The sequence below is a fragment of the Trichosurus vulpecula genome, chromosome 5 (genome assembly GCF_011100635.1).
Source record: "Trichosurus vulpecula isolate mTriVul1 chromosome 5, mTriVul1.pri, whole genome shotgun sequence".
Lineage (NCBI taxonomy): Eukaryota > Metazoa > Chordata > Mammalia > Diprotodontia > Phalangeridae > Trichosurus > Trichosurus vulpecula.
In genome coordinates, this window is record NC_050577.1 from 65,846,928 (window position 1) to 65,873,543 (window position 26,616).

Consider the following 26,616-nt stretch of genomic DNA (forward strand, 5'->3'; position numbering starts at 1 on the left):
GAGTTAAGGGAAAGTTACAGAAAACGCTTTGCAAACCTTAAAGCACTATGTAAATACTAGCTAGCTAGTAATATAGTAGCAGCAGCAGCAGTAATACAGTAGTAGTAGTAGCAGTAGTACAGGGTGTCCCTGAAGTTTGGACACATGGGCAAAAGTGCATATTTTGAAATATTTGGAACATTAGCAGACCTTCACCCCCTCGACTTCTTTTTCTGGGGTATGCTAAAGGAGAAGGTGTACTCGATGAAAATCACAGGTGCAGCACACTTGATTGGACGCATGAAGAGTGACTGTGCTCAAATTAACGGCAATGTGGAGTCATTGTATTGAGTTCACTTGCATCTCGCAAAGCACATCAACCTTTGCATCACAAATGATAGAAATCATATGGAAGATGTTATTCCTTAATATTCCAATTAAATAAAATGTTGTTGAAAATTTCATTCATTCCTTGAAAATATGCATTTTTGCCTACGTGTCCAGACTTTGGGAACACCCTGTAGTATAGTAAAAGGAGGAAGAAGAGGAGGAGGAAGGAGGAAGAGTGGGTCTGAATTTTGAAGGGCTTTAAAGACCATGGATTTTATGTTTGATCCTGAAGGTAATAGGAAGCTATTGCAGTTTATTGAGTAGGGGAGTGACATGATCACACCTGCACTTCGGGAAGATCACTTTGGCAGCTGAGTGGAGAAGAGATTGGTGTAGGGAGAGACAATGCAGGCAGACCAACCAGAAGGCTATGTCAGTAGTCCAGGTGAGAGATGATGAGGGCCTACACCAGCATAATGGCCTTGTGAAGGCCAGAAGATTAACATGAGTTGTTGTGAAGGTAGAAAGATAACATAGCAAGAGATTGGATTTGTGGAATGAGAGGGAATGAGTAGTTAAGGATGGCACTGAAGGTGTGGGCCTTGGGGACTGAGAAGATGATGGTACTCTTAACAGTAATGTAAATTTTGGGAGTAAACATGTATAAATGTAATGAATTATATTTTGGACACTGAATTTGGTTTCTGTGGGACATCCAATTCAAAATACCCGAGTCAATTGGTGATATGAGCCTGTACTGAAATCTGCATAAATATGATAATTTAGCCTAAGACAGCTGATGAGATTGCCAAATTATCTAGTTTAGAAAGAGAAGAAAAGAAAGCCCAGGACAGAGCCTTGGAGGACACTCTCAGTTAGGAAATGTGATATGGATGATGGGCCAGCAAAGCAGACAGAGGAGGAGCACCCAATCATTAGAAGAACCAGGAGAGTCATAAAAACCTAGAGAAGAGATATTGTTAATCCCCAAGTGTTTTGAGGCTTGCTGAGATCTTGTGCTCTCCAGTTGACACTCTATCTCTAGACCCTAAGTTTCCAGTATTGGTTGCATTTTTACTTATCTCCCCCACCTACCTCCCTGCCAAAATGACTATTAGGATAGTATTGAGATAACATCAATATATATATATATATATATGTATATATATATATATATATATATATATATATATAATGACTTAATTCTTTGTCAATTGTTTTGTCAATTCAAAAACCATCTTTTCTATTGGTCTCTTTCCTAATGCTCTATCATGTTAGTGGGCTTTCTCTTCTTGGATTCAAGTATTTCATTTTTCTATGCAGTTCATTTATTCAGCAACTGATTATTTGCAAAGCACAATGCTAGACTTTGTAAGAGATACAAAAATAATTAAGAGAGGAACTTTCCCACTTGGAGTTCACCATGTAGAGGGTTGGGAAGGTTATAGCATTTGCAAATACACTAGCACTATGAACTACCAATATAAGAATATATAGTTTAGTTGTCTTCCCTTTCTCAGCCTTTAGTCTAGGCTCTCTCCTCCACCTCCACCTTTTGCCCCAACCATCTGCCCCTACAAGCTTTCAAATCCTAAGCTTACTCCCTATTGTCCTTTTTAAGGAAATCTCCCAGGACTGTAGGCTTATAGATTTAGAGCTACAAGGCCATTTAATCAAAATCAAAGGCAGTAGAATGATAGGCAGATTCTTCTGTGAGAGACCACCAGGTCACCAAACCATGGCTAGGATTTCTAAGCCATTGCAATCTATAGTGTCCATTTAGATAGCTTCAAAATTTTATGCTCATTTCTGTGAAATGCACATTGTTGAGAATACTTCATTATATGTGGCCATTTTTAGTCATTATTTCAGTCTCTTCGTGGATTCCCAAATATTTAAAGGCATCAGACTAAACTAAGTTGTTCAAAGTTTCAGAAAAGATTTAGAAAGTTTTTATTCCCCCTGAACACATACATAATTAATATTTGAATTAAATAAACCATTTGGTTTGTGAAGAGTTGATATAATAGTTATGGACCTTTAAAAACTAAATCGATTTGTTTTCTTGGCCTGTTTTCTCATTGCTCTTCCATTGCCATTTCTATTCTCCCTTATTTCTGAGTGCTAATCACATTCTGATGGATAGAATAGAAGCCCCTTGCAAGATCTATTTTGGCTAACAAAGTCTATGGTTCTTTGTATAAATTCAGAGACCTTGACTCTAATAACATATGCTTGGCAATCCACATACAATATCTCATTTAATCCTCAAAATAACCCTATGAGGTAAAGGTTGCAATTATCATTATCCCTGTTTGACTTATAAGGAAGCTGAGGCTCAGAAAGGATAAGTAGTTTGCCCCAGGTCATAGACCAACTGTGTAGCCAACTTGGGTACTTGGACTCTAAGTCCGTTATTATATCTAATACACTCGATTAAATTCTGAAAACTTGACAAAAAAACATTGCCAACTGTGGCATGATATCATCTCCCTCCCATTCCCAGCAAGAATTCATAGAAGCCGAATTTGCCAAGCAATTAAGCTCTATAATCAGAAATGCCACTAGAATTCTGCCAGGAGCTAAAATATTGTTGTTATTTTGAGTCTCCTTTAAAAAGCACCACATTAATGTGACCCCATAATTTATCTTTATCAAAACTGAAATCAAAGTGATATATCTGGAATCTTATAAAATTTTAAATTTCACATGTAAATAGCTTGGGAATACTTAATTAGGTTCTCCACAAAACCTTACTCCTGTCTCATCATAACATGAAGGTGACCCTGGTTTCTCAAAGGCTCTGTCAGTGGAGTACAAGTTATGCCTACTCCTGCCAACCTGGAAAGAGTTCAGGTGTAGACCTGGCAATAAACTACATGTGTGATGGCTAAGGACCAGCATAGCTGACCACAGAGAGGTTTATCAGATAACAAGGTGATTCATTGTTTTGGCCACCAGCCCCTGTAAAAATGGGTAGAAACACCAAGTGGCTCACAGTCCTGGGTGGCCTCCTTCCGTTTTTGCTGTGATGGTGACAAAGGAGCAGGAAAAGGGGCAAGCATGAATTGGGCAATTCTTTCAACAGGATTCACTTAAGTGTCAGTACTCTTAAAAGGCATTTAAAGTCCTTCATAACCTATCTTCCCATCTTTCTAGGCTTCTCACACTCTATAACTCCTCCTACAAACAAACACACACACACTCTCTGTACCTCTGTCTCTCTCTCTCTGTCTCTCTCTCTCTCACTCTCTCTCTCTCTGTCTCTGCAATCCAGTGTCAATGGCTTCCTTGCTGTTCCTTAAACGAGTTACCCCATCTTCCAAATCTGGGTATTTTCACTGGCTGTCCCCTATGCCTAGAATACTTTCCCTTCTCATTTCTGCCTCCTGGCTTGCCTGGCTTCTTTCAAGTCCCAGCTAACATCCCACCTTCTACAGGAAGCTATTGCTAATCCCTCTGAATTCTAGTGTCTTCTCTTTGCTGATCATTTCCAATTTATCCTGTATATTGCTTATTTGTATATAGTTGTTTACATAGTATATCCTTCATTAAATTGTGAGCTCCTTGAGGACAGGGACTTTGTTTTGTCTTTCTTTGCATCCCCAGTACTTAGCACAGTGCCTGGAATATAGGCAGTGCTTAATAGATGCTTATTGACTGACAGATCCTACTTGGTAATCAGTGAGTTGACAGACTGATAAAGGGATTGATTCACAGCTTTGCTGATATACTCACAATAAATAACCTCAATGTACATAAAGAAATAGGAGCCAAATAAAGTATGGCTCAAAGGTTTTACCCAGAGAGTCAAATAAAGAAGTTAGAAGAGATGGTTTCATCTTGCATCCAAAGCATACCGTATCTTTATGGCCAGGCAGATGAGTAACAGGTTTGCAGAATGATCCTTTCCATATTCGTTGTTTATTGTCTTTAAAAAGCCCTTGACTCCCCAATTGATAAATGGTTAAAGGATATGCACAGGCAATTTTCAGAGGAAGAAACTGAAGATATCTATAGTCATATGAAAAAGTTCTCTAAATCACTATTGATTATAGAAATACAAATCAAAATCAGATTGGCTAACATGACAAAACAGGAAAATTATAAATGATGGAGAAAATGTGGGAAAATTGGAACACTAATGCATTATCGATAGAGTTGTGAACTAATCCAACCATTTTGGAGATCAATTTGGAATTATGCCCAAAGGGCTAAAAAGATGTGCATGTCCTTTGACCTAGTAATACCATTTCTAGGGCTGTATGCCAAAGAAATCACACAAGTGGGAAATGGACTCATATATACAAAATATTTATAGCAGCTCTTTTTGTGGGGGCAAAGAATTGGAAATCGAGGATATGCTCATTAATTGGGGAATGGCTAAAGAAGTTGTGGTATATGAATGTAATGGAATACTATTGTGCTATAAGAAATGATGAGTAGTCAGACTTCAGAAAAACCTGGAAAGACTTATATGAACTGATGCTGAGTAAAGCAAGCAGAACCAGGAGAACATTGTACATGATTACAGACACACAGTATCTGTGATGACTAACTTTGATAGATTTGGCTCTTCTCAGCAATACAAGGTTCTAAGACAGCTCCAAAAGACTCATGATGGAAAAAGCTATCCACACGCAGAGAAAAAATTATGGAGTCTAAATTGCAGATTGAAACAAACTATTTGCCCTCTCTTGTTTTCTTCTTTTTTGGTTTTGTTTCTTCTCTCTCATGGTTCATTCCATGGTTATAATTCTTTATAACTTGACTGTTGTATAAATAAGTTTAATGTGAAGGCATATGTAGAGCCTACATTGGATTACATACTGTCTTGGGGGGAAGAGGGGAGGAGAGGGAGGGAGAGAAAATTTGGAACTCAAAAACTCATGGAACTGAGTGTTGTAAACTAAAAATAAAAAATAAATTTTAAAAAATGTACACACTCTTTGATCCTGCAATACCACTTCTAGGGCTGTATCCCAAAGAGATTATACAAATGGGAACTCACATGCACAAAAATATTTATAGAGGCTATTTTTGTGTTGGCAAAGAACTGAAAATTGAGGGGATGCCCATCAATTGGGGAATGGCTAAACAAGTTGTGGTATATGAATGTAATGGAATACTATTGTGCTGTAAGAAATGATGAGTAGTTGGACTTCAGAAAAACCTGGAAAGACTTATATGAACTGATGCTGAGTAAAGCAAGGAGAACCAGGAGAACATTGTACACAGTTACGGCCACATTGTGTAATGACTAATTTTGATAGACTTGGCTCTTCTCAGCAATGCAAGGTTTTAAGACAACTCCTAAAGGCTCATGATGGAAAATGCTATCCACATCTGGAGAAAGAATTACTGAGTCTGAATGCAGATTGAAGCATACTATTTGTTCTCTCTCTTTTTTGTTTTGTTTTGTTTCTTCTTCCTTGTGGCTCATTTCATTGGTTTTAATTCTCCTTTGCAACACGACTAACATAAAAATATGTTTAATGTGAATGTATACATACAGCCTACATCAGATTACGTGCCATCTTTGAGAGGCTGTAGGGAAGGAGGGGGAAAATTTGGAACTCAAAAGCTTGTGGAACTGAATGTTGTAAACTAAAAATAAATAAACCATTTTTAAAAGCCCTTAGCTAAGATGAAATGCAACATTTGAAGGCTGTCTTCAAACAAGTCTCCCATTAAAATGAATATGTTACAACTTAGCAAGACTGACAGATGTAATCAGTGAAATGATTTTGTTCAATGATCAGAAGAATGTCAACATCAAGAAATCAATAAAATACAGAGACACATGCTCATCCAAGGTATTCAATGAAATATTAAAAGATACCCTCCTTGAAATTCAAATAAAAGAAAGATACCTTGATAATGGCAAGTTTCACCAGATATCCTTATTCAGGGATGAAACAGTATTACTACTGTTATTTATTACATTGACTCTTATAATACTATAGGGCCCCTTACATCAAATCCATAGCAATGCAAAAGGCATTGGTCTGAGTGTTCATACTGGAAAAACAAGCTAGATAACTAGATGAAAAACACATATTTTCCAGATTTATGACATGTAGTCAGGCAACCTGAGAAGCAATTCATCAGTAGTCTTGTGTCTTGGACAGATGGTGCAGTTAAAAAGGGAACTAGGCCCAGAATTCAGTAGAAATAGTACATCAGGCTGGACTGAATTTGGGAAATTGAGCCATGTTCCCAGTGATCCCAAGGTATTCGCTGCTAGAAAGGTTCATCTTTTTAACACCATTATTCTCCTAGCAATGTGATTTGGTTAGGAATTATTGATGAAAAAGATCCTGGAAGCATAAAAATTATAAGTAGTCCAAATGCAATGGAAATATTCATGAGGGATATTAGTAGATTGTCACATGTAACCAATGTTGACTCGTATATGAAAAGCACAATAAAACATATTTTCTAGGAAATTATATGACTGCAAAAAGAAGCAGTTAGGTCACATTGAAATATTAAAAGAGGCAGAGAAAGAGCTCCATTTATGCTTTCAGCTTAGCTATATAATCCTAGACAAATCTCTTCCTATCTCTGTGCCTCAGTTTTCCTACCTGTAAAAAGAGGATCATGGACTCAATGGACCATAAGCGCCTTTCTATCTCTAAATCTTTGATCCTTTGACTCATTGAGGAAAAAATGAAGTCTAAATAAATGGACTCTTTGTTTTCTGCCTTTTGGTTCAAATGAAGAGATTTATTAGGTTTCTGTGGTATGCTTAGGTCTGTATAAGGTATTTCCTGCCTTAAAGAAATTTATAAATTATATTAGAGAAACAAAGTATGCATGTGAAAAGTAAAGGAGGAGAATATTTGATACAGAGGAGTGTTTCAGGAGGAGAGAGGGATTCAGGGATAGGATGAGCAATGAATAGATGATGGATGGATGGATGGATGGATGGATGGATCAGTGGATGGAGTGATTTAGGAAATTTTCATGATATAGGTAAGACTCAAGCTGAGCCTTTAAGGATACATATATTATGCATCTATTAGCTCTGCTAATATGTATAATAACAGCTTATATTTAAGATTTGCAAAGCATTTTTTCTCCCAATGACTCTGTAAGGAAATAGCATAAATGTATCACTTTGACTGCTTTACAGTTAAGGGAGGGACCTTTGAGATCATCTAATCAGATAGTCTCAATTTACAGTTGAGGAAACTGAGGCCTCAGAAGGTAGAGTAGCTTGTCCAAGGTCACATAGGTAATGAGTGGCAGAGCTCTAGAACTTTAAAATGATTTGTAGGAGAACAGATCGGTATATGTAATCAAACCCAGAAATAAATTTTCCTTCATTTCTTCCAGGTGTGTCAGCACAGCTAACCAGTACTCGGCATCGTAGGAATACATCTGTAGGAACACCATTTTGGATGGCTCCCGAGGTCAGATAAGATTTCAAGAAATACAAATTTGGTGTAGTTCTTTCTTTCCCTTCTCTAGTCCTTCTCAATATGCAAAGGTTTTCAAATTTCCTTAATTTTCTTATAATAAATATGCAGTTAAATTAATTTTAAATATTTAATAAATGTATTATATTTATAATATTTTATGCTTTTTTAGAGTTGGAGTTTATACAGTTGTAGAGGGTACAGCTGAGAATAAATAAACCACCTAGCATTTTTTTTCAGCCTCTTCTCTGTGCCAGAAACTGTTTTAGGCACTGGAGACAAAAAGGAAATAGTCATTGCCTTCAGTGATCTTATAGTCTATTGGGAGATATGATACATATATAAATAAGTGCACACAAAACATAAACAGGGTATCCCAAAAATCTTAGTGCCATTTGAAGGTGTTAAATCTTCCATATAATAAATAAATATTTTTTCCTATTCTCTACCAAAAAAATTTTTAAAACAGAGAAGTTGACTATCTCCTTAATTTTCCTAAAACTTATTTCTCATGCATGGCACATTACTTTTTTGATGGCATGTTTATGAAATTTTAAACCATTTTAGAATAAAAAATGTTACAGAGATTGGCTAAACTTTGTTTATTAAGATAAGGTCTACTACTCATTGGAGTATGTGGCATTTCCCAGCATTTCAGTATCCTGCCTCAGGGCTGGATTCAGCTTTTAATGCATTGTCTATATATCATTACCTTCAGGAAGCTGTAGATCAGCTGCTAAAATAGCTGAGGGAAAGCAGTTTTCTGTCAAATCATCTCCTCCCCATGGTCACTATAAGGTTCCTAATGCCTTTAATCTTTCAATTTCTATATATCAGTAAAGACAATGTATTTTTGAAAACTGTCACCCTGGGGCTTTTTAAAGAAACTTATATTTAGTCAGCATTTATGGAATGGAAGGGAATGCTCCAAGAGACTCATTAATAATAGGCAATCACAAAACGAAAATTATTTAAGAAGTTAATACTTAGAAGAAGGTTTGACTTTGAACCCAATGAGCATTAGTTATATAAAATAATTATTAAAAAAGTAGTATGATATGTGTGTGGAACCATCTTAAGATATTATCTTCATGCATCAGTAACCTCTTCAAATATTTTTCAAAGGACTAGCCCATCTAAAATATGTATTTCTTATTGTTAGTATTTATATAGTGTTTTAAGATTTGCAAAATGCTTTACATGTATTTCATTTGACCCTCACAACCCTGAGAGACAAGTACAATTAAACCCCTGTTTTACAAATGAGAAAGCTGAAGTTGAGAGAGTTTCAGTGATTTGCCCAAGGTTGTACCACTAGTCAGTGTATAAATCAGGATTCAAACTGAGGTCTTGCCAAATCAAGCCCAGCACTGTCTCTGTGCCACCCAGTAAATCTTGAGAAAAAATAGAAGAGAGATAGAAAATCACAGACCTATGTCTTTAAAAGAAACCCCCCAAATGGGCACATTTTACAGGAAAACCTTAAGGAAGAACATCTTAAGAAGGCTTTATGATAATCTAAGTTTGTGAGACAAAGAATGTTCATATGGCAAAAATAGTGAAGAGGTGGCTAATTTCTCACCAGCCAATTTCTGTGCACTTTGCAAATTTTAGTGCTTTATATAAATGCGAGTTGTCATCTTCATCATCATCAAAGTCTCTGCCACATTCATCTTGTTTGAACTAAATAAGTGTACTTCCACACCATTTAGCCCTGTATGTGGTGCACGCATGTACTGCAGCTCCGTTATTTCACTAGGGAACAAAATCACTTCCTCATGTTCAGAGTTCCTTTGTGAAAACCATTTTGTTTGCTGAGCCTAGGAATTATTGCAAATTGCATAGAGCATCTTTATGTTTTTTATTCATTTCTGAGTTACTCAAAAAGCTAATAATTAAAATGGGCATCCAGCAATATGCAGGTAATGGGCATCCATCTTACTAAAAAGTCATAGCCTATGACTAATAAGCTTAATCTAGCCTAAAGTGACTTCACATCTAGCAGAGTAATGCCTTTTATGCAATTTCAGATGCACAGCACAGTGAAAACTTTTTGAACTAGCATAATATGTACTCTTAATTATGTGTAGCACATTCATTCATATGTAACAAGCCTCATATTGTCAATCAGGAAATAATTAATAATAGGGTTAGTTCACATTTATACAGAAAGCTTAGAGAATTTCAGTCAATTAAATATCTGGCTAATCAATAGTTGCAATATTCATATATACACATGCATACATGCATGTGTACATGCATATGTACATGTGTATGTGTCTATGTGTGTATACATACATATGTGTGTTCACAGCAGTAAGGTGGTGCAATGGACAGAGCAATGGCCTTGTAGTCAGGAGGACCTGAATTCAAATCTAGCTTCAGACACTAGCCATGTGGCCTTGAGCAAGTCACTTAAGCCCATTTGCCTCAGTTTCCTCATCCGTAAAATGAGCTGAAGAAGAAATGGCAAAACATTCCAGTGATTTTGCTGAGAAAATCCCAAATGGAGTCACAAAGAATCAGACACAACTGAAACAAGAACATATATATATGATAAATTGGTCATTAATAATAATAATAATAAATAATAGCTAGCATCTGTATAGTGCTTTACATTTATTATCACAATTATTCCTCACAAAAATGCTGTGAGGTAGGGGTTATTATTATCCTCATTTAGCAGATAAGGAAACTGAGGCTCAGAAAGGTCACACAACTAGTAAGTGGCTGAAACAGAATTTTACCTCAGATCTTTCTTGCTCCAAATTCAGCACTCTTATCTTAAATATCTAAGATATTATGTACCTAAATATCTAAGAAATAATAATATCTGGCATTTTTATGGAGTTTAAAGATTTGAAAATCCTCACGACAAACCTGGGAAGTAGACACTATTATTATCTCCATCTTACAGATGAGGAAACCAAGATCAATAAAGGCTGAGTAACTTGGCCTAGGTTACACAGCTAGTAAATGTCTGAGGCTGTATTTGAACTCTGGTCCTGCTGATTTGAACTCTCATCTTCCTGACTCCAGATCCAGTGCTCTATCCATTATCCCGCCCAACTGTCCAACTAATATAAAATTTACTTAACAATTAACCTATAATTTAATCTTTGTGATAACTTAGGATGCTTTCTGAGGTTCTTGCAGTTACCTCAGCATTATCATTATGACTATCACTTGCCAATGGATAGTAAAATATGTTGACTCTTTGAGATTTCTGGTTGTTTGTTTTCTAGATAAATGGGAGTCTATTCTTGTTCTAGAAAAGGTTATGTGTGACTCAATCATATCTGAATGCTCAACTAGCTGTTAAGATAGTATTTGTTTCAATTCAGCAAAAAAAATTGTAAAGTACAAAATGGCCTTATACTATGTATGAGCTCTCATTTTACCATCATCACAAATAGTAAAATGTCCTTTATCCAGCATGCACTATTATTTTCCTTGATTTATGGGACAACATACTAGTCAACTTTTCTGGGGAATGACATTGATCAGACTGCCTCGCCCCACTAGCGAATGTTATTGATTATAATGACAGAGATTTTTTTAAATTCTGAATGGAAAAAGCTAGAGGTCTTGATGCACTCTCTGAATCATCTTGAAAGTCTGAGGAGTAAGGATAGTATGTAATATATTCATCATATGTATTATGGTCATTTGTGAACATATCTATACATGTGTGCACGTGAGGATATACATATACATCACACTCCAGACAGTAAGTTGCTTGAAGGCAAGAATTATGTCTGATCCATCTTTTTATTTCCTCACATCTCCTAACACAATGATTTTTATGTAGTAGTTGTTTAATAAATGTTTTTTTCTAAGGAGATGACTTTTTTGAACTATGTTTTGACTTAACATCTCCAGAATTCATAAATGTCAATATGTCTGTCAACCAGTTTGATTGATAAATCCTGGGGCTTTGACCTCATGGAATTTTTTGATGAAAGATCGTAGTAATGATTTGTTTTTCTGCCTTACTGTACCCAAGAAACCCTCCCTTGGTGATGAGTATTTTGGCGTCACCAACTATCTCTAATATTTTAGATTTAAATTTGTCAGCTCCAAAGGTAAAATTGGACAGCATAAGAAAATGCAGTTCTAGAGATTTTAATGCTTCTTCATTATAAATATCATATCATAGACCTTCACATAAACGATCTGACCATGATATAGATAGCATTCCCAGAATGCGCATTTTCATCTTTTCTGTTGGCTGCCATTTATAAAATTTGAAAGCAAAAAGTAAAACCTTCAAGTTGCTAGAAATTGTGCTTTCTGATGATGATCAGGTTTACCTGCCCTTGGTTACCTGCCGAATCTCTCTGACCATTCCTCCCCACTTAATAATAAATTATGAAGCAATACCCAATGACAGTTTGATGACAGCTGTCTTATTGGTTGTCTGACCTTCAGCAAAATTCTTAAATTTGAGGGAAGGAGCATTCTGTAAATGAAACAGATGAATCTCCAAGATCTCTCTAAAATCTTATATTTTGTGATTCTGCTATCATCATATCTCTTCTATATTTATCTTTCTGTCAATTATTAGGGCCACTATCCTGAACCTAGTTCAGGTTTTCATTACCTTATGCTTGTATAGTGACTAGCAAATATAATTAATCCTGTAAGTGTCCCAAACTGGGAAAAATCACTAGAATGATTCCCTTCAATTCAGCAATTAAATGTTTATTGAAGGGGCTATGATGTGAAAGGCATCAGGTAGGCACTTGGGATACAAAGACAATATGAAATAGACCCTGCCTTCAGGAAGCTTATATTCTATCAGGGAATCAGGGGGAAATATATCATGTACACAGATAAATAATACATAGGAAAGGCAAGAAAGCCTTCATGGAAGAAGTGGGTCTTGAGCTGGGTAGAATCCAAATCCAGAGCTCAGCCCAGTGCGAGTGAAGGATATGAGTAGTTTAATTAATTTGGTTTAATATAGTCTGGTCAAAATAAATTATTTGTGTCTAGAGCATAAAATAGTCTAACAATTAGGACCTCTGATTTGCCTTCCCATATGTCACCTATCCATTGTAATTACGTTGAAGTGCCAGGTGAAAACTACTTTTGTGTTCATTCCTTAAGTAGGATTCTTAAATAAATTCTGAGAGTTTGGCTCTTTCTATTTGCTCTTCTCTACTAGGTCATTGCATGTGAACAGCAGCTGGATAGCACCTATGATGCCAGATGTGATGCGTGGTCATTGGGTATTACAGCTATAGAGCTGGGAGATGGAGACCCGCCTTTTGCTGATCTGCACCCTATGAGAGCACTATTCAAAATACCAAGGTAAAGGGACAGGACCTTTTGTGTAAAGTATCCATTTGCCAAAATATTTCTCCCTATTGAACATCTTACACAATACAGTTGAATATAGTCAAGAATGGGAATACTAAGCTGTTTTTCAACATATTGAGGCAAAATGCTTTGGAGCATTGTTTTGATTCTCTTCGAGTAGCTTCATTTTTCTGCTTGAAATACAACAAATTTTATAAAGTAGGGTGAATCTTAGAAGCCAGTGAATATTTTTTTCTGTCTTCAGCAGCATTTTATCCTTGGAAACCAACCATCCCATGCACTCACTCTTGTTTTCCCTCTCCTTGTTGGAGGAAGGGTATCTTTCACTTAACTTGCTACATGAGTAAAAAGCCTCATTCATAGTAGAATGGAATGGAGCAACTTCATCCCTATTAAGTCAAATTAGTGTGCCTGATTTCTGCATTAAAAAATTATTTGAATGTTTTTAATATATTTTCCATAGAACTAAGCTAGCAAGTGACCTGAGCAGTCAAATTTAGACTTGGTTTTGCCATCATATGTCTGTACTTTGTTATCTCTTACCCCTTTAATTTAATTCAGTTCATTTGTTAGACACCATGCTAGACAGTTGAAAATATAAAAAACATAGGCCTTACCTTCACAAAAATTAAATTCTGCTAAGGGAAAACAACATAAATACATATTCGCATGTACAAAATATCTGCAAGTAAATGAAATGCTCTCATATCTGGAACTAGGAAAGACATTATTTAAGTGGTAGTACCTGAACTGTGCTTTGAAGGAAATTAGGAATGCTACAAAGTGGAAATGAGGAGAAGGACCATTCCAGGCAGTATAGATGGCCCATCATGCATAGGGAAGAAATGAAAAGTCAATCTGAATGGATATGTTGGAGCCAGATTTTGAAGGCCTTAATGTGTCAAACAGAGGAAATCTTATTTTACTTAGAGACAGTAAGGAACCACTGAAGTTTCTTAATCCTGGTGCTCTGCATTATAGCACTTTAGATCCCAGGGTGATAGAATCTTCAAGTTTATGGGATGTTAGAGATTCTTTGGGCCAGTAAATATCATAGAACCCTCACATAAAGATTCCAAAGCATATTACAAATTTTGCCTGTTATTAAAAAATGTTTTCCCAGCTTTGCAGCTGAATAAACGTAAACATCAAAAACAAAACTTGGACCTACCTAGGCAAAGATGTTTTTACCAGTGAATGCTTTTGGCATAGTTCACTCTCAGAAGCCAATCATTCATCTTGCCCTTCTTCCTCATTTCCTTGTTTGTGGCAAAGATAAAACCTACTTCTAACTTGCAGTGATATTCCTTACTCATTGGACCACACTACATGGAGTAAGCCATTTTAATTACAGTTTAAATCACCCTTGCAAGCAATGCCTGGTGAGGGCAATAATTCTGGAAATTATATCATTTTAGTCATCACTCAGCATTTTCTAACACCAATATATCTCTGAAATGGGACTCTGGGGATACTAATTCTAGAAATTATTTTTAAAAGAAAAATCTCAAAAAGCCATGAGACTGGAAGTGCCCTGAAACAAAGCAGAACTTTGGTTCTTCCCAACTTTAGGACAAACAGATAAATTTCTAGGGATGGAATCATTTTGAAGGCAAAAAGCACAGAACCTTGGGGATAGGAATTTCTCTATTTAATGTGCAATACAGCAATCTCCAAATAATCTTGAGGTATCTAAAAGGAGTTTGGGGTGAGATCTATGGTAGATGAGGAGCTGCATTTTTCTTTAATTACCCTGTACAAACTGTACATTAATTTCATTATAAGCTATTTAGAGAGTAATGTGGAATTAAAGACAGTATTTCCATTTCACTAATGAAAACAAAGTGCTATTGAAATTAACATAAAGCAGTTATTTCAGGAAACTCAGCTCTCATGGTTGATCAATGTTGCTTGATTACAGAATTGGAATAGCCTTGTTTTCATGTGGGGTCCTTTTGTATTCATGAGCATTTCAAGAAGAAAAAAAAGACCTGATTTCTTTCGAATGAAAGGAATTGATTCAAAGCACTTTTAAGTGGCATTCAGAGCCTCACATGTGGTTAATAGAATTGTTCATTAACTTACTTTTAGTTATTCCTGGTATTAATTCTGTCAATTGATTAAAAACTGTTTAAATGTGTGCTATTCTGTCCCATTCTAGACACCATACTTTGTATCTGCCTTTGGTCCACTCTCCTTCATAAAGATATTTTGGGATGAGAATTCCCATTCTTGTCCTTGGAAGACTTCTACATATCTTTTGATCAAAAATATTTTCCTAATATTCAGTCTTATTTTCCATTTGCCAGAATTGTAACTAGTGTGGAAATGATCAGAACTTTGCCTCAGGGTGTCAGAATTTAAGGAGTTTTGGCAACTTTTACCCTCCTTTAGTAAGTAGAAACAATTGAGCTTAGAACCTAGGTAACAAGAATAATTAGAGTAATAAGCTACTGCACTTGATGTGTTTTCTTCTCCCCTTTCCCAGATGAGTTCTTCCTAACCTTGTTCTTTGCCCCAACTGCGGATTCACCAGCATGTTTCATGAAATTCAGATGTATCTGTCTCTGCCATAAGGGGTGGTGTCCCAGAAGTCTTTTCCCCTATGAGACCTTGTTTTCTAAAGTCCAGGGTCTTATTCCTCAACAGTCTCTCAACATAACTTGCCTTTACAAAGTTGATTTGAGGCTACCTTTCCTTCTGCTGACCCTGCACATATATTGCGGTACAGACCTTAGGTATGAGAATTTCTTGTTAGGGTTCTTTATTCTGCCATTTGCCTATTGTTCATATTATTTCTTCATTGTCTACAGAGAGAAGTTTCAGTATTGAAAGTCTCTCCACTGGTACAGAAAATCAACCTTTATTTAACAGTCTTAACCTGGGGCACTGTGATTTTTGTTAGGTGTGTGCTAATGTGCACAGAGTCACACATTTCACATGTCTCAGAGGCAGATCTCAAGCTCCAATTTCCTGACTCCATGGCTGGGGCTGTCTACTCTTCCCTACTGTCTATCATCATTCCCTAATACCATCAGGTATTGAAAATATGGTTAACAGCTAGAAAAGTGGGTCAAATACTCCAGGCTTGCAAGAAAACATGGAATCTGTCATTATATATGAATAGTGATTAATAGTTAATTATCTTCTTTTGTATTTGTGGACATGCTTGAAAAATGATGGCAGTACTAGGTTAGAGCTACCTATTAGAATGGGTGATTCCAGGGATTCCTCAAAAGTTACTACTCTGTTTATCTTGTTCATTATCATTTTTCATATGTGTTATCCAATGTATATAATTGAATTTTTATTTTCTTTTTTATAGAAGTCCACCTCCAACTCTAAGACAACCAGAACTGTGGACAGCAGAATTCAATGACTTCATTAACAAGTGAGTAGCAATAGAGTGTTTTTTTTAAAAAAAACTGTAATCAAGAAGGTGGGGCAGTTGGTGTGGGGATAGAAAAAGAGATCCTGTTGCCAATAGCTCTAACAAGGGCGCTATCCTGAATCGAGACAATAGACAGCACATCAAAGGTAGGAGGAAATGGACCACTGAGCTAATGTCAATCTGGTCCATTTTACTGTGATAGGTGAGTTAATTAATAACATATATAATAATAATTAATAACATATAGATGGGAGAGAACGAGAGACAAGTCACACTATTTACTAGCAAATCATTCTTTGGAGTCTGGTTTGGTAGGTGACCTTGTATCCATGTTTCCCAGTGTTGCATGTGTCCCCAACAAAGTTTTGTTTACTAGACTGTGCTATAATCTGCCTGAGGTCTTACACGCAGAATACACTAAAGGTCTAGGCAGTGATAGAACCACTGCAGCTTTGACAGCTCCTTCTGAGCCCTTCCCGGGTCCCTCGGGCATGTGACAGTGGTGGTAGGACCCCAAATGTCAGTGGTCATCAGAACTTTATATATACTACAAATTTCTCACGTGTCCAACTGAAATACCAAAAGTATTCTCTTATTTTCTTTTTCTTCTTTCCCATTTACAAAGTATTTGTTAGATCGCTTTTGTGATATTGCTTATATTATTTGCAAAACATTTCAAACTTCATTCATTCAATCTCATAGCAAATTCACTTTTACTCAAAAATAATAAACTTAACATCATGTACATTACATTTATTGACAGGCTGCTTGAGGCCCTCCAGTTACTATACAATTTTTCTTTTGTGGGGCCATCTGCTTTCTCACTATATCTCCCACTAGGCTATCTATTCACATTCTTTCTCTCTCTCAATATCTTTTTTTCTCTTTCTTCCCCCCCCCTTTCTCTCTCTGTCTCTGTCTGTCTCTTTCGCTGTCTCTGTCTCTTTCGCTGTCTCTGTCTCTGTCTCTCTGTCTCTGTCTCACTCTTTCTCTGTCTCTGTCTCTCTATCTCTCTCTGTCTCTCTCTCCATATATATATATATATATATATATATATATATATATATATATATATATATATATATATATATATATATATATAGACACACACACACATATATATAGATATAGATATAGATATATCCCCCTCCCTCCCTCCATTCCTCTTTCCCTCCCTCCCTCTCCCCAAATACACATATTCTAAAGAGAAGAACAGTGGAATAAGAGTCAGAAGACCTGAGTTCCTTGGCACATGCTAAATTTCTGATCTTGGATGAATCAGTTAGCTTCCATTTCCTCTTCTGTAAAATGGGGAAACTGATGCCTGTTCTGCCTAACTCACAGGGTTCTTATGAAGATCAAAGGCAGTGATGCTTCTAACATTGCTTTTTACACTATAAAGTATTATGTAAATGTAAGATGCAATTATTTATCTATTATTATTATTTTCTGTTCAACTCTCCTTTTGAGTATAAAACTTAGTCACTAATTAAGATGTCTATACAATGTTGACATAGTTGGAAGTATCTAGATAAACTGACAAGAAGCTAGGAAGTATTTTCAAATATCTCCCCTCCCACCTCCAAACCAAAAATGTCACAGAATAGACTAGCTGACAAAAACAAAAAATAAACACTAAAGTGAAAAAAACAAGTATATTCACGCATCTGCCCTCAAACCTATCTCCTAATAGAAATTAGAGCTGGGGGGCAGAGGGCTTAACAGGCAGAACAAAAGAGTGTCTAGTCACAGGGAGTAAGTAGCAGAGCTGAAATTTGAACCCAAGTCTTTTGACTCCAAATCCAGCATTCTTTCCATGCCACCAGGCTCTTATTCCTCAAAATCTTCTAACTCTCCTCACATTAAAGAAATTGAAATATAGCCTAATTTTTGATGGCCAATCCAGGAGAATTTGAACTGGAAAATTCCCTTCACAACAAAGGTGGGAAATAGTTTGAAGCAAGTGTAGAAATTACATGTACTGATGTTCGTTAGTCAATAAACAGTTATATAGTGCCCACTATATGTTACAAATATTATTGCATTTTATCCTCGTGAAAGCCCTGGAAAGTAATTGCTATTATTATCCCCATTTTACAAATGAGGAAACTAAGGCAGGCAGAGGTTAAATGACTTGTCTAGGGTCGCACATCTAGTAAGTGTCTGAGACCAGATTTGAACTCAGGTCTTCCCAACTCCAAGTCCAGCATTCAGCTGTGCCCCCTATCTACAGACAGCATGTGATTTCACTCCTTCCAAAGCATTAGTTTATCGTTGTATAAACAAGAATCTAAGGTCTAAAAATTTTAAGACTTTTAAAGAAAGATGAAATATGTAGTCTACTTCTAAATTTTCCCTTAAATTATTGGAAGGAATTAATTAAGACTCGAAGATTATTGCACAGACCTCAAGATAATTAGGAATATTTCTGAGCAGAAAATCCAAAATTTTAATTGATATTTCCTTCATATCTTAGTGATCTCTTAGTAGACTTGACTGATTAATTTAGGTGCAAAAGGTGAATTCTATAGTTTCTAGCCCATTTTCACACTTTGACTGAAACATCCTACTAACCTAAACCTATGGGTACCAAAATGATAGTTTTTAACTATAAAGAAAAGTCAGACATTTGGGGGTTCTTTTTAAAAAAACACACACAAGGATACAGAGCTACATTATCATTGCATCATCAGAAACATGCAATCTTCTTAAATTCTTTCAGTTTGGGATTTTATTTTTACTAGATCTTTCCTATCTCCACAAAAATAGGATAGGTTCAATTGTTATTTTTAGAGTCAATGCACCCAGTGCATTCTGAATTCCCTGGGAAAGATACTATCAGTTAGGAATTCTTGGGCAGTACACCATGTAATAGATTAGCACACTTGGTTAGAAGATGGTACTAAGGGGCCTAAAGCATTGTTCTGGTCCATGGCTATGAACACCGTAACACTGACCCACCATCTCACAGATCTGTGCTGCTGTTGTTTAGTTGACTAAACTAAAATGACTCCATTTTGAGTTTTCTTGGCAAATATACTGGAGTGGTTTGCCATTTCTTTCTCAAGCTTATTTCATAGATGAGGAAACTGAGGCAAACAGGGTTAAGTGACTCACCCAGGGTCACACAACTAGTAGTCTGAGTCCACATTTGAACTCAGACCCTCCTGACTCCAGGGTTGGCCTTCTATCCACTGTACTACCTAGCTGTACTCTGTGCTTTTAGTCATAAGACAAATGATGCTGTTGGTCACCTGACAAGTGGGTTTGGAAGATGAATATAATTATCCCTTGTACTAGAAAGACGTCTAACACTTAGTATAGTGGATAAAGCACTTTCTCTGGAGTCAAAGGACCTGAGTTCAAATGTCACATCTAGGGCTACTACCTGTATGACCTTGGGCAAGTCCTTCAAAGCCCCTTTGAGCCTTGGTTTAATTATCTATAAAAATGAGGAGGATAGATGAGATGGCCTCAGAGCTCCCTTCCAGATCCTGTTCAATGGTTCTCTAGTCCTAATGAATATGAAGGATAGGGATTTTTGTATTTCAAAATGAATGCTAAAATGTACAATGGGACCAAACATTTCATTATTTGGTCTCTTCAAGATAATGGTGAGTCTTGGCAAAAAGAGGGACATGGAAGATTAAGAGGCTCTAGTAAAAAATCATGGAAAAGAAATTGTAAAGTTTATTTTAATTTTAAATAACAATCAAAGTTTATTGTCTTTATGGTTGGTTTATTTTACCTTTAGCTGCAGACTTGTGAAAGAGAATTTTCACTGGAGACACAGAAGGGGAATAGGGAGTTGGTATTTCATTGGAAAGATGACATACAACATATTGATTCACAGATTCCTTTATTTCCACAAATGTCCATTTTATCATCCTATTCCTTGATGTTTCTGAGCTAGCTTGTTGGGTTCAACATTTAGGAAAAATGCATTTCCATAGCAGATCAAAGCGATTACAAAAAAATTAAAGAGCCTGTATGATAGTTTTAAGACTATGTGTAATTTATCTGATAATCACATATTCTTTTCTGTCAGCACAGGTGCTTGACTAAAGATTATGAGAAGCGGCCAACCGTGTCTGATCTTTTGCAGCATGAATTCATTACCCAAATTGAGGGCAAAGATGTGATGTTACAGAAACAACTTACAGAATTCATAGAAGCTCACCAGCAACTGGGAGTCACCGAAAGGGCCAGGTAAACAAATAGGTTCTTGACACAGACAGATCGAATTTCTGGACTTATTTGTGGAACTTTTCAGAATTTTATGACATAAAATAGTTAAGGTTTTTTAAGGATTTTATTTTTAATAATTAATCTCTCTATGTTTCCTGGGTTGGTGTTTCATGAATTAAAAATCAAATGAATTTTGCAGACTTCTTGGAAGTGCTTTGCCTGAACTCTGCATTTTCTAAACAACTGCATCAGAGTAATACTCTGAATGTGAAATTCAATAGATGCTTCGTATTGCTGGACATTTTATTGCATTTTCTGTTCTACTTCAAGATAAGAAATAATAGAGTTGGGGTGGGAAGGAAGTGTTGAAAGTTAGAGCTTAAAGGCTTAAAGCAGCAATCTTCAAACTATTTGGTCTCAGGACCCCTTTATACTCTTAAAAATTATTGAGGACCACCCCACCCCCAAGATCTTTTGTTTATATGGGTTATCTCCATTGATATTTACCATATTAGAAATTAAAACAGCATCATTATGAAAATAGTTTTGAGTCTCAAAGCCTCTTAATGATTTCTTTAAGAGCCTACTGTCTGCTACTTTGAGAACCAATGCCTTAAAGACTTTTGAAAGTATTATCTGTTGGAGTCATCTTGTTACCTGGCTTCACTACATACAAGTATCTTTATGCGTAGTCAATCGCCATGCTTCCTGTTTGTTTCTGGTAACTTATTAGATATAAATTCAGTCCCTTTGATATTTAACCTTATTATTTTAACATGGTGAACTTGTGGTTAGAGAGTTACCCTTAAAGGCAAGAAGACATGGATTCAAATCCTGACTCTGTCACAGCCATACTTGCCTTGGGTAAGTCACTTAACAGTTAGTGCTGTAGGCAATTCTCTAAAAGTATAGCTTGCTGGGAAGGTGCTGGCCTATGTTGATAAATGGTGTTTCTTTATCTGGGAGTTCCCTAAACCAATAAAATTACAGGTCCATTCCCTATCCCTAAAATTCTATTAAAAATATCTCTAGATCATTTCATTACTCCATGTGCATAATTAAGGAGGGATGAGAATGGAATGGAAGAAATCAAACAATGTGGGGAGCATTGGCAGGAGGAATTGTGATACTGGATAGATACCATACTTAAGGCAGGACATACATATTCAATTTAACTCAAGAAAGGAAGCATAGAAAGGACTCTTAGGTTCTAGTTCTACCCCCTAATAATGCTGTTTCTTGGGCCAGTCCTATCATCTTATGGATGTTCAATTTCTTTATCTTTAAAATGGGAATGCCAATACTCTGCTACCCTACTACGTCAATCTCTGCCACTTATTTCCTGCTACCCCATCAAAGTTGTTGTGAGCATCAAATAAGAGTTTTTATAACCTGGAAAATGTTCACTTTCCAGAAACATGAAATAGTATTGCTATTTTAATTAATAATAGGAGTAATCCAGCAAAGATTCATTGAGTGACTGTTATGGTCCAGCACTTTGCTCGGTGTTGTGGGGATTCAAAATCCAACTACATTTAATAAATATTTATTGAGCCCCTACCATATGTAAAGCTCTGGGCTCAGCTTATCCCTTCCTTGAGCTAAGCTAAGCTAAGCTACCCCTTAGCCTTGAGCTAAGCCAAGAGAAAGCTTCCCTCAAACAGACTCTGCTGCCCTTTATTTTTCCCCTACTACTCCTGAGAACTGAGATCTCCCAAGCAAAAGGAAAAGGGTCTCCTATGTCACTGATGGTATCTTAGAAAAACTCTGAGGGTTTTAAAAAGCTAATCAGAAACATTGGATTGCCTTATTGTTTTACCGATTGCAATACCAGAAGTTGATTGCAATTGATTCAAAGTCCAGCTGTGCTGACTTGGCATTCGTGACCAAAAAGCAACCCTTCTTTTGAAAAACTCAACTTTGGGGTTGAATTGGATGCATGTGTCTTTAGCAGGATAAAGCCTAACTCCAGTCAGCTTCAAAGGAGATTAGAACATTGTAAATCTATTATTGTAGAGCCCACATTGGGAAGGCAAATGGGGATGTCATTAAAGAAAAAGTCCTTTCTACATAGAAAAAGCTGAAATATGTCATTCTAATTCTGTGTGCACATTCAAATATTTTTCTGTTAAAGCCTTCCTCTGATGCTTTATGGTAACATGGAGGGGACCCTGGGCTGTCAAAGGCTATACATATAAGTGGTAACAAGTCCTAGGGACTTAAGTATCCAAGCACTAAAATTGAGAGTTATCTCTAGTGAATTTCATCTTACTGGATTCAACCCATTGCTCAAGATAGTGGTATAGCATTGTCATATCACATATATTGAGAATAATTGTACTTGAGTATTTTTTACATTCAAACAAAAAATCATATTTATGCTGCTAAGGGTTTTCTAAATTCATCGCCATCTAAATGACCACAAATTCAGAATCCACCATGCTTTTTTTTTAATTTAAATTTATTTATTTAACATATTTGGTTTTCAACATTGATTTTCACAACAGTTTGAATTACAAATTTTCTCCCCATTTCTACCCTCCCCCCCACTCCAAGATGGCATATATTCTGGTTGCCCTGTTCCCCAGTCGGCCCTGCCCTTTATCACCCCCCTCCCCTCTCATCCCCTTTTTCCCTTCCTTTCTTGTAGGGCAAGATAAATTTCTATGCCCCATTGCCTGTGTATCTTATTTTTTAGTTGCATGCAAAAACTTTTTTTTTAACATCTGTTTTTAAAACTTTGAGTTCCAAATTCTCTCCCCTCTTCCCTTCCCACCCACCCTCCTTAAGAAGTCGAGCAATTCAACCTAGGCCACATGTGTATCATTATGTATAACCCTTCCACAATACTCATGTTGTGAAAGGCTAACTACATTTTGCTCCTTCCCAACCCATCCCGCTTTATTGAATTTTCTCCCTTGACCCTGTCCCCTTTCCAAAATGTTTGTTTTGATTACCTCCACCCCCATCTGCCCTCTCCTCCATCATCCCCCCCCTTTTATTTTTTTTTTATCTTCCTCCCTCTTCTTTCCTGTGGGGTAAGATACTCAACTGAGTATGTATGGTATTCCCTCTTCAGGCCAAATCTGATGAGAGCAAGGTTCACTCATTCCCCCCTCGCCTGCCCTTTCCCTCCTCCCACAGAGCTGCTTCCTCTTGCCACCTTTATGCGAGATAATCCACCCCATTCTATCTTTCCCTATCTCCCTCTCTCAGTATGTTGCTCTCTCATCCCTTAATTTGATTTTATTTCTTTTAGATATCTTCCCTTCATCTTCAGCTCACCCTGTGTCTACTCTCTCTCTTTTACATATATATATATACACATATATATACATATATATATACACATACATACATATACACATAGATATATACATACATACACCTATATATATACATAAACATATATATATATATATACACATATATATGCATATTCCCTTCAACTACCCTAATACTGAGGTCTCATGAATCATACACATCATCTTTCCATGTAGGAATGTAAACAAATCAGTTCAACTTTCGTAAGTCCCTTGCAATTTCTGTTTCTTGATTGCCTTTTCATGCTTCTCTTGATTCTTGTGTTTGAAAGTCAAATTTTCTATTCAGTTCTGGTCTTTTCACTGAGAAAGCTTGAAAGTCCTCTGTTTTATTGAAAATCCATATTTTGCCTTGGAACATGATACTCAGTTTTGCTGGGTAGGTGATTCTAGGTTTTAATCCTAGCTCCATTGACCTCCAGAATATCACATTCCAAGCCCTTCGATCTCTTAATGTAGAAGCTGCCAGATCCTGTGTTATCCTGATTGTTTTCCATAATATTCAAATTGTTTCTTTCTGGCTGCTTGCAGTATTTTCTCCTTGATCTGGGAGCTCTGGAATTTGGCAACAATATTCCTAGGAGATTTCTTTTTGGGATCTATTTGAGGAGGCGATCGATGGATTCTTTCAATTTCTATTTTGCCCTGTGGCTCTAGAATATCAGGGCAATTCTCCTTGATAATTTCTTGAAAGATGGTATCTAGGCTCTTTTTTTGATCATGGCTTTCAGGTAGTCCAATAATTTTTAAATTATCTCTCCTGGATCTATTTTCCAGGTCAGTGGTTTTTCCAATGAGATATTTCACATTGTCTTCCATTTTTTCATTCCTTTGGTTCTGTTTTATAACATCCTGATTTCTCATAAAGTCACTAGCTTCCACTTGCTCCAATCTAATTTTTAAAGTAGTATTTTCTTCAGTGGTCTTTTGGACCTCCTTTTCCATTTGGCTAATTCTGCCTTTCAAGGCATTCTTCTCCTCATTGGCTTTTTGGAGCTCTTTTGCCATTTGAGTTAGTCTATTTTTTAAGGTGTTGTTTTCTTCAGTGTATTTTTCGGTATTTTTTTGGGTCTCCTTTAGCAAGTCATTGACTTGTTTTTCATGGTTTTCTCGCATCCTTCTCATTTCTCTTCCCAATTTTTCCTCTACTTCTCTAACTTGCTTTTCCAAATCCTTTTTGAGCTCTTCCATGGCCTGGGACCAGTTCATGTTTTTCTTGGAGGCTTTTGGTGTAGGCTCTTGCAGTTTATTGACTTCTTTAGGCTGTATGTTTTGGTCTTCTTTGTCAGCAAAGAAAGAATGCAAAGTCTGAGACTGACTCTCGGTGCGTTTTCGCTGCCTGGCCATATTCCCAGCCAACTAACTTGACCTTTGAGTTTTTTAGTGGAGTATGACTGCTTGTAGACTACAGAGTTCTATGTTCCACGTTTGGGGGGGAGGTGCCAGCTCTGCCACACCAGCACTGCTCCTTCCCCAACCCCCAACCCGAACTGGGCTTAGATCTTCGGCAGGCTGTGCACCCCTGCTCTGATCTGCCACTTAATTCCTCCCACCAGGTGGGCCTGGAGCCGGAAGTAACAACAGCTGTAGCTGCCCCACCTCCGCTGCCCCCGGGGCTGGAAGCCGAACCTCGAACTCCTTCTACTCCCGCAGCTTTTCCCACTAACCTTCTCCGCAGTCTTTGGTGTTTGTGGGTCGAGGGGTCTGGTAACTGCCGCAGCTCACTAATCCAGGGCGCTAGAGCCCCCTCCAGCCGGCTTCTGGTCTGGATGTTCCACGCCACTCAGGCTGGGCTCTGCTGCACTCCGTTCCTAGCTCCCAGCTCCATGCGGGATAGACCTCACCCAGAGACCATACAGGCTGTCCTGGGCTGGAGCCCTGCTTCCCTCTGCTGTTTTGTGGGTTCTGCCGTTCTAGAATTGGTTCAGAGCCATTTTTTATAGGTTTTTGGAGGGGCTCGGTACCGAGCTCACTCCAGTCCCTGCTTACCAGCCGCCCACCATGCTTTTTTAAAGCATATTACAGTCACATTTTTAGGTTTGCTTTTTAAATTTTGCTAAAAGAAATATTCTGTTAATAGCCTGATGCCCTAAACATAATGATTGTTATAATACTTATATATAAAGTACATACTATGATTCATTATATATTATATTTCTATATAATAACATGTAATGTATGATATCTACATGGTTATATGTAGATTTATCATATTTATGTTTATATATACATATATGTACATGTACATATAAATATAATTTTCTTCATTTCAAAAATTCTCCTTGACCTGGGAATTCTGGAATTTGGTGACAATATTCCTAGGAGTTTTCTTTCGGGCATCTTTTTCTTTTTTTCTTTTTTTTTTTTTTGGAAGGGAGAGGGCCAGGCAATTAGGATCAAGTGACTTGCCCAAGGTCACACAGCTAGTACATGTCAAGTGTCTGAGGTCAGATTTGAACTCAGGTCCTCCTGACTGCAGGGCCGGTACTCTATTCACTGCATCACCTAGCTGCCCCATTGGGGATCTTTTTCAAGAGGCGATTGGTGGATTTTTTCAATTTCTATTTTACCCTCTGGTTCTAGAATATCAGGGATGTTTTTCTTGATAATTTCTTGAAAGATTATGTCTAGACTCTTTTTTTGACCATGGCTTTCA

At 36.9% G+C, this 26,616-nt stretch overlaps 1 protein-coding gene across 1 annotated transcript in view; it reads left to right on the forward strand.

The window, feature by feature from the left end:
• Positions 1-26,616, forward strand: part of MYO3A (myosin IIIA) — a 265,783-nt gene that overhangs the window by 62,727 nt on the left and 176,440 nt on the right. The window contains exons 5-8 of the mRNA XM_036761365.1: positions 7,651-7,727; positions 12,904-13,049; positions 16,384-16,449; positions 20,503-20,658. Of these exons, the coding sequence (XP_036617260.1) occupies positions 7,651-7,727; positions 12,904-13,049; positions 16,384-16,449; positions 20,503-20,658 (445 nt within the window). The remainder of the gene's footprint in view (positions 1-7,650; positions 7,728-12,903; positions 13,050-16,383; positions 16,450-20,502; positions 20,659-26,616) is intronic.